The sequence below is a fragment of the Nicotiana attenuata genome, unplaced genomic scaffold, assembly GCF_001879085.1.
Source record: "Nicotiana attenuata strain UT unplaced genomic scaffold, NIATTr2, whole genome shotgun sequence".
Classification (NCBI taxonomy): Eukaryota; Viridiplantae; Streptophyta; class Magnoliopsida; order Solanales; family Solanaceae; genus Nicotiana; species Nicotiana attenuata.
In genome coordinates this window covers 23,717-37,385 of record NW_017672137.1, presented here as the reverse complement: position 1 = coordinate 37,385, position 13,669 = coordinate 23,717, and the positions used below count along the sequence as shown (strand labels likewise).

The following is a 13,669-nucleotide window of genomic DNA, read 5'->3' as shown; positions in this document are numbered from 1 at the left end:
TGTGATATTAAATATTTGAAATATTATCCATAACTTCATTATATCCAACATGGAATATATATTTATTACTTTAATTGTATACATCTTTAACTTGTAAAATTATTCTAACATGATTTCGTTAAATGTATTATTAACACTCTCTAACGAAAAAAGAAGTAGACAAAAAATTTAAAAGAAGAAAAATCGTGTTCTTAATGTCAGGAGAGAAAAAATAGCAAATTCTTTGTTTGCATTCAAAATTCTAAATTTTAGGAGTTTTTACATACATTAAATAAGGAAGCCATTTGGGCGGGTAAATAGTATTGATTGCATAGGTAGGAAAAATAAATAGTTTAGGTATGGGTATTTAAGGGTAAATAGTTTGAATTTCATGGGTATAAAGTGAGATTTTCTCTATTAAAAGTCATAGACATGGGGCGCATATTTTATCTAATACGGGGCAAAACATAAGCTTCGAGGTACTGGGTATAAGAACCATAAAATTTTAATTTTTAATATTTAATATAAATAATATTAAAAGAAGGTAAAGTTACACATAAATCATAAGAATTTCAACAAAAAAAAAAATTGGTGGGACTGTATATAAAATTGCAGAATTGCTTCTTTTTAAGATGCTAATCAGAATTCGGAATTGATTAAAAAACTAATGCATCTAAAAAACCTAATGAAACTTTAAAAAATTTGAGTAGGAATTTTTTACCTAACTTGAAAGAGTAAAAAAATTTTAAAATAAATAAAAGTGAAAAAGGAACCTGCAGTTACAAGAATCGAACTAATGTAAGTGATAAAAAAATGATGCGTTTTTCCTTTGTAGTTTGCAAATTAATGATCATCTTTTCCTTTACCCGTAGAAGATAAAGAGAAAGAATAATAATTAGGACTAACAATTTTTAAAAAAAATCGGACGTTAAGTTTTTAATAACAAACTGGCCTTTGTGATTTTTTTTTTTAAATTAAATATTTATTTAGAAATTTTAATTCTAATTCGGAGAGGTTTTTTGGACTTATGTTCCAAAGTAAAAACTTGTCCAGCACCTAAGCACGCCCAAACAATGGGTTTACACTTCATGATTTTTTTTATCACTTTCGATCGTCGTGATACATTGTTATTATGCCGTGGTCCAAAAACACCTTTTAAAACACTTAACTTAAGTTTCATACCTCGAGAGAAACGCCATGCAATATGATAGACAAAATACTTTCATCTTGAATTTTTTACGTCATCGATCATCTTTAAAATTACTGAAGAGGTGATCATAGCGGTGGTTAACCCAAAAAAAAGTGTTATGAACCCTTTTGTTAGACTAATTATCAGAAATATAGAAGGTAAATCTTAGTCAAACATAATTAACTCCAAATCCAAATATATATCGAATGCAAACATAGGAGAAGAACAAGAATGTATAATATTCCTTAAAATAATCATTGTACATCGAATGTGAATAATCAGCTTACATCTGTGATGGGAATGTATCATAACCGTAGAAGCCAAGAAGGGAAAGCCCAGGAACTATTCATGACCGGGAGATTCCTCTTGATGATTCCATNNCCCCCCCCCTCCCCCCTTTGGGCTTTATTCCCCCTCTCTATATATTGATAGTTTTCCCTTTTATCCAACGGTCCTTGACCGGCGTACTTTCTGCTGATTGTATCCTTCGTCGCTCGCCCAAATACTACGCTCGTTCTGCGATGTAAGTTTTCCAACGGTTTGACCTCGGCAATGACCGAGGTGTTATTTTGCTATCACGTCCCGCGGGGCGTGATCACGGCTTGGTCGGCCCCTTGTCGATCTTTTTAAGAACATCCTATAGTCAGATTTTGAACCATACAGTTAGTCCCTCCATCCGCTGGGCTCGCCACTTAGCGAGCCCAATGGGCGGATTCTGTCGATTCGAAGGTTAGGAGAAATCTGACTGTCATGCGTTGGACGAGGTCCTTAAGTCGAGGTGGTGACGTGATGCTTCAGTGATATCGTCGGACTGTTACGTTGGTTTGGAGCTGAATCGTGGCATCGATTCGAGACATCGCGGATACCTGTTATGCGTCATCATGGTGCATGTTTCCCAGACATCATATCGTTTCTCGTGCCCTTTCGGTTTTTCGATTGGCGGCTCTTGGGTTTCCTGCTTGGGGCATTCATGTTCCTATAAATAAGGGGAATCCATTATTTGATTGTTACATTTTGATTCACCTGAGAAATTTTGCAAACGTCCTCCTTCCTCAATATTTTATACTTCTGATTTCGCACTTCTGCTCTCGTCAGAGTTTGACGCTGCCATCCTCTCTTTTCCTTCATCACTCTCGTTTATTTCGATCGAACTTAGACAAATGGCAGGTACTTCTTCCCGGACTGACAGACTCGTCGAAACTTTGGTGCCGGAAAGTGGCGCACTTCCTCTTAGGGAGGGAGTAGGGTTCATGGAAGATGAGGGGGTTCCGATAGTAGATGAGATACTACCTCGTCCGGGAAAGCAATGGACTGATTTTAACAGCTCTGCTGGTGATGACCCGGAACCTGTCTCTTCTTCCATGGATGAGGCGGCGATTGCAGCCCTCAAAACCAAATGGCGAATTCCAAACCACGTTGAAATGGTGCCGGCAACGGGGACGGACATTGTGCATTTACACCGTTCGGGGTACTGCGCATTTTATGCGTATCCTTTTGTCGTCGGGTATACGCTTCCTCCCCTCTCTAGTGGTGGAGTTCTGCCGCTTCTACGAAGTGTGCCCTACTCAACTCTCACCGTACGCGTACAAGCTTTTCCTCATGCTCCTCAAATATGCGGAACTCGCCGGTCGTGGGATTACTTTGGGGCACATGCTTCATATTTTTGCCCCTCAATTCATTCGGGGCACGATGATCCACATGCGCCATCGAGGGACCAAGAGTTTAGTGGTGAAGATGGACGACAAGGCTAATCGTCGCTTTTGGGAAAGTTACTTTTATGTGCGGACAGAGCACCTGGTAACAGATCCGGCAGGATTCCTTGAGACGTGGAACTTTGCTCGTAAGTTTTCCGTTATTTATTTTGTGATTCCTCTCAAGGCGGTCGCCGATAGTTCTTCTCTAGGTGATATTGCTGACATGTTTTCGCTTTGCAGCCAAGAGATTACCTCCCCCGCCCGTTGACGATATTCGCGAGTGGGTGAACGCAATTCTCCCCCATACAAGGGGCATTCGTATGTGGACGTCCTTCCACGAGAAATATGGGCGCAAGCCTCTCACTGGTGAGTCAGCCCGCTTTCTTCGCCTTATGGTTCGGCCTTGTCGTTATATGACCGTTTTTCTTTGTTGTCAGGGAGAATGCGAAGGGCGAGGGCTCCTCCACTCACATTTCGTCAGTCGGCGTCCCTACTAGGCATGCGCCGAGGGCCACTACCCAATCTGCACCTGCGTCCGTGGCTGCTCGCGCGGGGCTATTCCTCAAACCGAGACTTTGGTTTCTGCCGCCCACTCAGCGGGTGAATCTCCCCGTGCTGGTAGTGGAGAGGCTCCACCGAAGAGCCGACGGGTGACCTAGGAAGTGGCACCTCAAGGCGAAACATCGTCGAGAGGTGGTCCTTCCTTGACGATGCCCGAAGCTGGTGGTGATATCAACCTGGTCGTAGAGGCTACGCCTGTTGTGAGAGATCAATAGGCCGATGCGGTGGAGAGACGGAGTCCTGAGGCCGCCGCTGCTGTTTCGGGCGGCCCTTCGACATCCCGGCCGAATCGCAATTCTTCTTCGGCTGAAGAGAGAGGAAAAGGCATCATGGTCGATGACTACAAATCTGAATCTGACCTCGATCCTGATGATGTTAGGATGTTCGAGGAGGGTCGTGGTAAGAGCGGGAGGTCCTTCTCGGATACTCGAGATTCCGTCGGACCTCAACCTTTTGCAAGACACGGTGGATTTTGTGTCGTAGTTTGATCTCTTATGCTCGGCCACGGAGAGTGGAGCTCTTTAGGACGTCAGTGACGTTGAACTATCACGTGGAGTGGTTGCGATGGGCCTAAGGGTGAGTTCCTTTCTATATCTTTCCCTTTGTTCGTTGCTTTTTCGTTTAATTTTGGCCCTTATCGACTATCTTCCTCTCTTTGTTTTCAGTCTTATATGCTGGAGATCGAGAGTGCTCGCAGGGCCGAGACTCGGGCCAAGATCTTTCTAATGATGCTTGAGAAGTATAGGCGGTATTGCAATAGGTTCCGTGAGATGCATGAGCGGCTCAGGGCGGGTACTGGCACCCACTCCCTTGGAGAGGAGTTGGAGAAAAGGGATCAGGAGCTGATGCAGTCCATTCACAGGTGTAGTGAGCTCGAGGAGCTGCTTCGTGCCAAGGACGAAAAGCTGGAGTTGGGAAAGGGGGTTGCCGCAGAGTGCGAGCATCTTCAGGCGAAGGTGTTGTCGTTGCAAGCCGAACTTGATCAGAACGCTGCCAGGGTTGAGGCTTTGAGTGCGGAATGGATGGGTAAGTTAGCCGAGCTGGAGGGAAAAGCGGCCGGGTTAGAGGGTGCCGAGAATGCTCGGGCGTCAGCTTTAGCAAGGGCGGCGGCATTAGAGGACACTATCCGCGTCCTTCAATCTGAGCAGGAGTCCGAGCGAGTGACGGCCACGCTAAGGGAGGCGAGGCTCGAGGAGCGCATCGGCGAAATTGATTGGGAGGCCTCGAGCCTAGGGGACCTGGTCGCGGCGCTCGAGGCTGAGAGGGCGCAGTTGTTAGCTCAAATTGAATCCGTCCCCGCCGCCGTTCCTCATCACCTGCATGATTGGGTCCACGCTGAGGCCCAACAAGACATATACTAGGGTTTGTAGGAGATGGGCAATATTTCTGAGGCTGCTTACGAGGAAGCCCGGGCGAAGGCACGAGAGGCTCGTGTCAACTGCGGCTACGACCCTGCGACACTGGAGGCCGGGGAAGACGCTGATGCTGAGGAGGAGTTTCCCGAAGACAATGACGGTGAGGACGGCGGTGATGACACCGAGTGAAAAGTTGCTGCTGCTTTAGTATTTTTTGTTCATGTTTGTCTCCTCTTTTTTTTGGGGGGGCCCATTTTGGCCTTTTGTAAGTACGACTTTTACGCGCGTATATATAAATAAACTAGTTGTTTCTCCTTTGTACATCCTTTGATTTTCCTTCTTTTCTCCTTGCTTGTTACATCTTTTCGTTTTGGCGTAGACCTTTGGGTTTTCTGTGATGAATCCCTGATTTTTTTTTATTTGGGGAATTCGACCTTGATCGGATCGAGGAAGGTCTTGTCGCGTAAGTCTGAATGAGGTCTCTTTGGACTCACACGCTCGGGTGAGGTTGACTTCCGACTTATCGCTCTAGGCAGTATCATCCTTGATTCGAATGAGGTTGATTTTGGATCTGCCCTTTTGGGCGAAGACGCCGTCCAACTTGAACGATGTCGAATTTTTCCTTTTATTTAGCTGTGGCCGGCGGTCGTGGAGGTGTTATTTCGAGCTGAAGTCGAAATGTCAACCCATTAAAATTCGAGCGAGATTGAATCATTCTTTTGGCGATGACCGTTGGCCGTAGAGATGTTGTTTCGAGCTGAGGTCGAAATGTTAACCCATTAGGATTCGAGCGAGGTCGAATTCTTCTTTTGGCGACGGTCGTTGGCCGTAGAGGTGTTATTTCGAGCTGAGGTCGAAATGTTAACCCATTACAATTAGAGCGAGGTCGAATTCTTCAATTGGCGACACCCGTTGGCTGTAGGGGTGTTATTTCGAGCTGAGGTCGAAATGTTAACCCATTACAATTCGAGCGAGGTCGAATTCTTCAATTGGCGACGGCCGTTGGCCGTAAGGGTGTTATTTCGAGCTGAGGTCGAAATGTTAACCCATTATCTCATTGTCGTTGATTTTAGGAGCTTTACAGGTTGCCATACTATTTATATATGCATCGGGGTGGTCTCGGAGTGCTTGGTTTTGTTTTTATAGGAGGATGTCGGGTGTTCCCTGGGTGAGTCCTAGTTTTGCTTAACTTCGTTTGCGTTGAAGAACACTATGCGTTTTCTGGGTGAGTCCCAGTTTTTCTTAACTTCGCTTGCATTGGAGAATACTCTGGTGGAGAGTACGAAATGTTGCTTTATTTCATTCACTGGAGAATGTTGTACATGTTCGTTTCATACATATATTGGAGTAGTTTTCATGTATTTGGTCCCTTCACCGTTCCGCCTGGAGAAGCAGTCGGTAGGCTGGACGGTGAACCATACTTGAGTTTGTAATCAAGCAATCTATAAAAACTGCAAGATTGACTAACAACAAAGACGAGTATGAGGCTATGATTGCAGGTCTAGAATTGGCCAAAAGCCTGGGAGTTGAGACTGTCGAAGCAAAATGCGATTCACTCCTGGTAGTAATCAGGTAAATGGGAGCTACGAGGTCCGAGAAGACAGGATGCAAAGGTATTTGGACAAAATCCNCAATTAGAGTCGTAGGTCGAATTCTTCAATTGGCGACACCGTTGGCTGTAGGGTGTTATTTCGAGCTGAGGTCGAAATGTTAACCCATTACAATTCGAGCGAGGTCGAATTCTTCAATTGGCGACGGCCGTTGGCCCTAGGGGTGTTATTTCGAGCTGACGTCGAAATGTTAACCCATTACAATTCGAGCGAGGTCGAATTCTTCAATTGGCGACAGCCGTTGGCCGTAGGGGTATTATTTCGAACTGAGGTCGAAATGTTAACCTATTACAATTCGAGCAAGGTCGAATTCTTCTTTTTGCGACGGCCGTTGGCCGTAAGGGTGTTATTTCGAGCTGAGGTCGAAATGTTAACCCATTATCTCATTGTCGTTGATTTTAGGAGCTTTACAGGTTGCCATACTATTTATATATGCATCGGGGTGGTCTCGGAGTGCTTGGTTTTGTTTTTATAGGAGGATGTCGGGTGTTCCCTGGGTGAGTCCTAGTTTTGCTTAACTTCGTTTGCGTTGAAGAACACTATGCGTTTTCTGGGTGAGTCCCAGTTTTTCTTAACTTCGCTTGCATTGGAGAATACTCTGGTGGAGAGTACGAAATGTTGCTTTATTTCATTCACTGGAGAATGTTGTACATGTTCGTTTCATACATATATTGGAGTAGTTTTCATGTATTTGGTCCCTTCACCGTTCCGCCTGGAGAAGCAGTCGGTAGGCTGGACGGTGAACCATACTTGAGTTTGGACACGTCATGTTCGTCGCCTCGCCAAAAGGGTATGACTTGAGGGGTGTCCTCTTTCAGAAGTCGAAGTAATTGAGGCAGGTGATATTCCGATCATTTTGTAGTAGTTTTCCTTCCATTATTTCTAGTTGGAATGCTCCTTTGCTTGCTTGCCCGCGCGAGTGCTTGCATTCACCTGTTTGAACCGATAAAGGAGTGAAGATAAACCAGAATGAAAATTTTTGTTACCTCGGCCTGACGAGTCAGTGAAAGAAAGATTGACGTTGTAGTGTTACTCGCTCCGCCTGGTGCTCGGATGGTGGTTTCAGATTTGGCGGCCGTGTTCGGCTCCGTGTTACTAGCGCCTAGGTTCCGCATGGTTTGGACCCGCCTCATTCGCTGATGTGATGAAATCGAGTCCCGACCCGATCTCATCCGATTTGTGCCAATAACAAGAGAAATATGTCATACTTTGTTCATAGACGATCTAGTGAGTGTGGCAATGTGAAAATAGGGTAGGCTGTGCCCTTTCTTTCAGAAAACCGCGCAGCAAGCTGCTGTCCCTTCACAAGGATGGGAGTACGGGCCCATATATAGGGTGAATGCGCCGAATGGGGCTGTGGTTACGCTAGGTGACTTGGGATCCTATTTTGAACGTGCGTTCGTCGTGTCAAACCTACTATTACGGGCAAGAAGTGGGTTTTTCATAGATATTGGTTATAACTTCTCCTTTAGGTAGCGTATTGACCTAGATTGGTACGGTTGTCTCGAAGGCTTACCTACCACTTTTTCGAGTGGGTGGTAGAGTCGAGAAGGTAAGGCATGACAACCTGGTAGTGATATTCTGCTGATTCTGGATCTAAAGGAAACTAACAAATTTGGCTAAGAAATCCCCACAGACGGCACCAAATTGGTTAACCCAAAAAAAGTGTTATAAACCCTTTTGTTACACTAGTTATCAGAAATATAGAAGGTAAATCTTAGCCAAACATAATTAACTCCAGCTCCAAATATATATCGAATGCAAACATAGGAGAAGAACAAGAATGTATAATATTCCTTAAAATAATCAATGCACATCGAATGTGAATAACCGGCTTACATCTGTGATGGGAATGTATCATAACCGTAGACGCCAAGAAGGGAAAGCCCAGGAACTATTCATGACCAGGAGATTCCTCTCGATGATTCCATAGTGATGACTATCGAAAAGTACCCCCCCCCCCCCCCCCTTGGGCTCTATTCCCCCTCTATATATATTGACAGTTTTTCCTTTTATCCAACGGTCCTTGACCGGCATACTTTCTGCTGATTGTATCCTTCGTCGCTCGCCCAAATACTACGCTCGTTCTGCGATGTAAGCTTTCCGACGGTTTGACCTCGGCAATGACCGAGGTGTTATTTTGCTATCACGTCCCGCGGGCATGATCACGACTTGGTCGGCCCCTTGTCGTTCTTTTTAAGAATATCCTATGGTCAGATTTTGACCCATACAAGCGGTATTCCTAAACTTAATAAATGTTAAAGTGGTAAACTGATTTACTCTTTTTTAGTAGGAAACTCTTTCAATTAATATGCATAACCATAGGGATTTTTCACAACGTTCTGCTAAGATTTTTTTTATATATTTTATTCAGGTGTAATAATTAAATGGCTATCAGTAGGTAAAACGTAAAATGCAAATTCCTTTTCATATTAGTGTCAATGGTTCGGTTCGGCTGGTTATTTTATAAATTTTGTATCATACCAATTTTTCAGTTATTCTATTATGTATAATCAAAATTAGATTTTTTGAAACCGTCCCAATCATGTCGATTTCTCTTCGGTATCGATACAGTTTGATAAATTTTCGGTAATTTTTTTAAATATCATGTAAAAGTCACTAGTAGAAGTAGAATGCAATAACATACGTACTTTTATATGACTTAGCCAAACTCTGTAGATATTTTTACAGTTTAAAAGGTGATGAATTAAGAAAATATGAAAGATGGCTAGAGTATAGATCCATCAAATATTCTACAGCAGCGTAAACGAAACTAAACAAATATAACGAAAATATAAATCACATGAGTGGGAAAATGTTAACCAAGTTGGGATTCAAGAATAAAGTCTATAGAAGATTAAACATTCCAAAAAGATAAATCTAATTCATACGAAAGGAAATATATTCAATACATTGTAGGTTGATACTCCTAATCGCTACAATACCTTGTGTCTTGCTAGTGAATATGCTGAAAATAATTTAGTTTTAATAGAAGTAGCATAATAGATTTGGGAATTAGGATTTTGAGTTTAATTACTTGTTGGCTTGTAAATATTTCATAATTTCAAGGCCCAAGAAAAAAATTAATGTTTTATAACTTTTTAATTTAACATATTAATATATTTTTCACATTATAAATTTATTCGGTATTTTTCGGTTTATTTTCATAAAATAATAAACTTACCCTAATTATCGGTACGTTTATAGATTTATATAAAAATTTACCATTTTATTAAAAAACCAAAAAATCAGTTCGGCATGGTACGATTCGATCGATTTAGTCGATTTTTAAATATCCATCGACAGCCCTACTTTACACATAGAATAAGAAGTATTTAACACCAAAGAGTCTACAAATTAATTATAGTCCAAGAAGAAGTGAATTACATAACAAATAGATAATCACAAATTAAGAGCTTTTACGGTTGTTAGACCCCACATCATTATTTACTTATATATAACTCACTATGTCGTCATTTTCCCAACTAGAATTGACAATTGTCCACTACTCTCCTTCTTAGCCTTACACTTCCTCTTCTGCATGGCTTTGGATGTCGCCATGTTTTCTCAATTTTCTTAGCACAGTTCAGTAACCTTTTCCCCTTATTTTCAGCATCGGTCAATCTTTACCCCTCTACCCCACCCCAACTTTGTTTTTATTCATTATATATACAACCTTACAAATCTTTTCTAAAGCCCCACCAAAACTTCTCTCTACCTCTTTGTACTACAACCATGAGCAAAGTGGTTGCTTTTTCGCTTTTTCTTCTGTTTTTGTTCCCAATTTTAGTTTCATCCGAATGTACGTGCGATGAAGATTCTGAGGACAGAAACAAAACAGAAGCGTTAAAATACAAATTGGTAGCCGTTGCTTCGATCTTGTTAGCGGGCGCCATAGGTGTATCAATTCCAATTCTCGGCAAAATATTCCCGGCATTACACCCAGAAAACAATATATTTTTCTTCGTCAAAGCTTTCGCGGCGGGCGTGATTCTCGCCACGGGTTTCGTTCACATATTGCCCGATGCATTCGAGAGCTTATCTAGCCCTTGCCTTCCTGAAAAACCGTGGGGTGATTTCCCGTTTGCTGGGTTTATAGCAATGGTTGCGGCAATTGGGACAATGATGGTGGATTTGGTAGCTATGAGTTATTTTAGGAGATCTCATTTAAAGAAACAAAAACCTGTGAATAGTGATGAAGAAAAAGAGAGTGGTGGTATAATTAATCAGAATAATCATGTTCATGTACATACTCATTCAACTCATGGACATGCTCATGGCTCGGTTGTGCCATTAGAAGAGGGTTCTGAATTGGATTTATCTCGTCGACGAGTTATCTCACAGGTACATATATCTAGATTCATCAAAATCCCCTTAATTCCCGTATGCCCTATTTTTTTTGAGTAATTTTTTGCGAGTCATTAGAGTTAATTGACAGGCCTTTTTGACCGTCGAGAGTTATGATAGGAAGCGCTCTTATGGGCTCCAATCAGGACTAGTCCGGTATGCAATGGGGTACAGAATATCGGGTGGAAACCAACAAAATTGACAAGGATATATGTGCGTCATAAAATAATATTAAGAGACAGAAATAATTGCATAAAAAATGACGGAAGTTTTGCTAGTATTTTCTTTAATTTGAGATACAAAACATTGTTTTAACATAAAATAAGTAGTGTTGGATATGTGAAACGGTTCCTAAATTGGAAGTGGAGATAAAGTTACAAGTTGTATAAAGCGAATATGCAATCAAGTGGCAAAGGAAAAAAAACGGAACAAAGAGATTTTATTGATTTTTGCCTATTTAAATTTTTTTGTGATTGAAATGTTAGCACTCATATGTTTTTCTTTTTCTTTTTCTTAACAGGTTTTGGAATTGGGAATTTTGGTCCACTCGGTGATTATTGGTGTATCTTTGGGTGCCTCAGAATCTCCCAAGACAATTAAACCCCTTGTAGCGGCATTAACTTTTCATCAACTTTTTGAAGGCATGGGTTTAGGAGGTTGCATATCTGAGGTATACTATCTTGAGCTCTGAAAATAAATTTTACTTATAAATTCTCGTGAAATTAGATGAGGTGCGAGCAAGCTGACGTGAACATCATGATTTAAAAAAAAAGGGATAAATTCATAAGTTTTATAAAATCTTGATATTGTGTATAAACAATGACATTTAGAGAAAAAGACCAACAAGGGTTGTGGTGGAGTGCTAAATACTCCTTCATCCTTAACCAGATGTCTCGAGTTCGAGCCCCTAGATATGGAGTCGCCTTTGTTAGGGAACGCTTTACCGCAATGTGGGACTTCCCGATGCGAATCCGGATTTAGTCGGGCCCCAATGTAGTACCGGACAACGGGTGAGAAACCAAAAAAAAAAAGACATTTAGAGAAAAAGAGTTTTAAAGCATAAGTTCTTTTTGGGATATCATAAGTTGTTGGCTAAATTATTTTGATATGATTGCATGAACAGGCAAGATTCAAGGTAAGAAAAACAGCAATAATGGCAATTTTCTTTTCCCTGACAACACCAATGGGAATTGCAATTGGCTTTGGAATATCAACAGTGTACAGTGAGACAAGTCCAACAGCTCTCATGGTTGAGGGCATTTTCAATTCAATTGCTGCTGGAATTTTGGTTTACATGGCTTTAGTGGATCTCCTTGCAGCAGATTTTATGAGCAGTAGAATGCAAGATAGTCCAAAACTTCAAATTGGAGCTAACGTTTTTCTTCTTCTTGGGGCTGGTTGTATGTCACTTTTGGCAAAGTGGGCCTAAACAAAAAAAATCTAGAGTTAGAACATAGGAAATAAACAAGTTTTTTTTTTTAATTCTTTTTGTAGTTTTTTTAGGTCCCTTATTTTAGCTTTTTTGATCTTCAGAGAATGCCGGAATTACAAAGAGTAGTTCAAATTATTTACAAGATCATGTCTTCTCTTTAGAAAATGTGCAATTCTTTGATTTTTTGTTAAAGCTCGAGTGTGAATTAGCAAATCATTTTTTTTAGTAAAATTGATTGGTAATCGGCAGGATAATAAAACGAAAACGCTGAAAATCTCAATTAAAGTTCTAAGAAGGATTAGCTTTTATTTATAACTTTTTTTTATTTTAATCTTTTAAAAATGCATGAGGGTGAATTTTTTTCGAACATGAGGGTGGAATAGCAAATCGTGTTTTAGTAAAGTTGATTGATGATTGGCAGGCGATATAAAAATGAAGTACTAATATAAAGGTATAAACGACAATACCAAAAATATCAATTAAAATTGCAAACAAAATTTAAGGTATGTTATTACCTAGTTTCGGCATGATTATCCAAGACATCTTAGTGATGAAAAAGGGTGGGTCAAAACACAAAGTGGTTGCGCATATGCTCAAAAAGGAAGGTTGAATACGTAAAGAGGGATCGAAACTTTGATATTCTAATCTGGGAAATGGGCCTGTAATGTTTGCATTAGAGCTGAGTACTGTATTTCATCAAAACGTCGAACATCTCTAGTAAACGAGTCGAATGAAAGAGGCTTAACTAGCATATCATCAATATAAATTTTCATAATTTTACCAATTTGCCGTTCGACATTTCATTAACAAGCCTTTGATAAGTGACTCCGGTATTGCTAAGCCCGAAAGGCATCATACTATAGCAATAAGTGCCAAAATTTGTGATCAACGAGGTTTTTTCTTGATCCTCTTGGTGCATCCTAATTTGATTATACCCAGAATACGCGTAAAAAAATTCATTAACTCATGCCCGACTGTTAGCATCGATCATTTAGTCAATGTTCGGTAACAGGAAAGAGTTTTTAGAGAATGCCTTATTCAAATCTTTATAATCTACACACATTCTAAATTGGGAAACTTACACAAATGTCCCAAATAAATCTCAACTTACCAACCTCTAGCCATTAGTCATAGACTTACCAAAACTAGCCAACAAAAATTAAAAAACCAAATAATAGGGTTCTTTCTCTCAAAGAATCACATGCAAAAATCACCTTCCATATTTTTAAGCGTGATTAGCAACATTAGACACAAGACGGAAAGGAAATTTCATGGACGGGGTAGCAAATAAGGTGATGAAATACAAAAATCTATACAATATTCCAAAAATCTAAACAAAAAAGGAACTTTTTCGATGGGTATAGTTGAAATTCATTGAAAATATATAGATAAGTCAATATACAAAATTTGAGGAAGATTGGAGGTGATTTGGACTGGTTTTGTATCAAAATTCGTAATTAAATCGAGTTCAAAAAAGTCTTCTGCGACACATGTATCACGCA

General features: G+C 40.7%; 1 protein-coding gene across 1 annotated transcript; it reads left to right on the top strand.

Annotated features, from left to right (window-relative positions):
• Window positions 1–4,796: 4,796 nt before the first annotated feature.
• On the top strand, window positions 4,797–12,311 carry LOC109212008 (zinc transporter 5-like). The gene is made up of 7 exons (XM_019375617.1): window positions 4,797–4,963; window positions 6,237–6,350; window positions 7,393–7,504; window positions 7,640–7,757; window positions 9,882–10,732; window positions 11,256–11,405; window positions 11,859–12,311. The coding sequence occupies exons 1-7, from the start codon at window positions 4,797–4,799 to the stop codon at window positions 12,162–12,164; spliced, it is 1,818 nt and encodes a 605-aa protein (XP_019231162.1). The 3' UTR covers window positions 12,165–12,311.
• The last annotated feature ends 1,358 nt before the right edge of the window (window positions 12,312–13,669 follow it).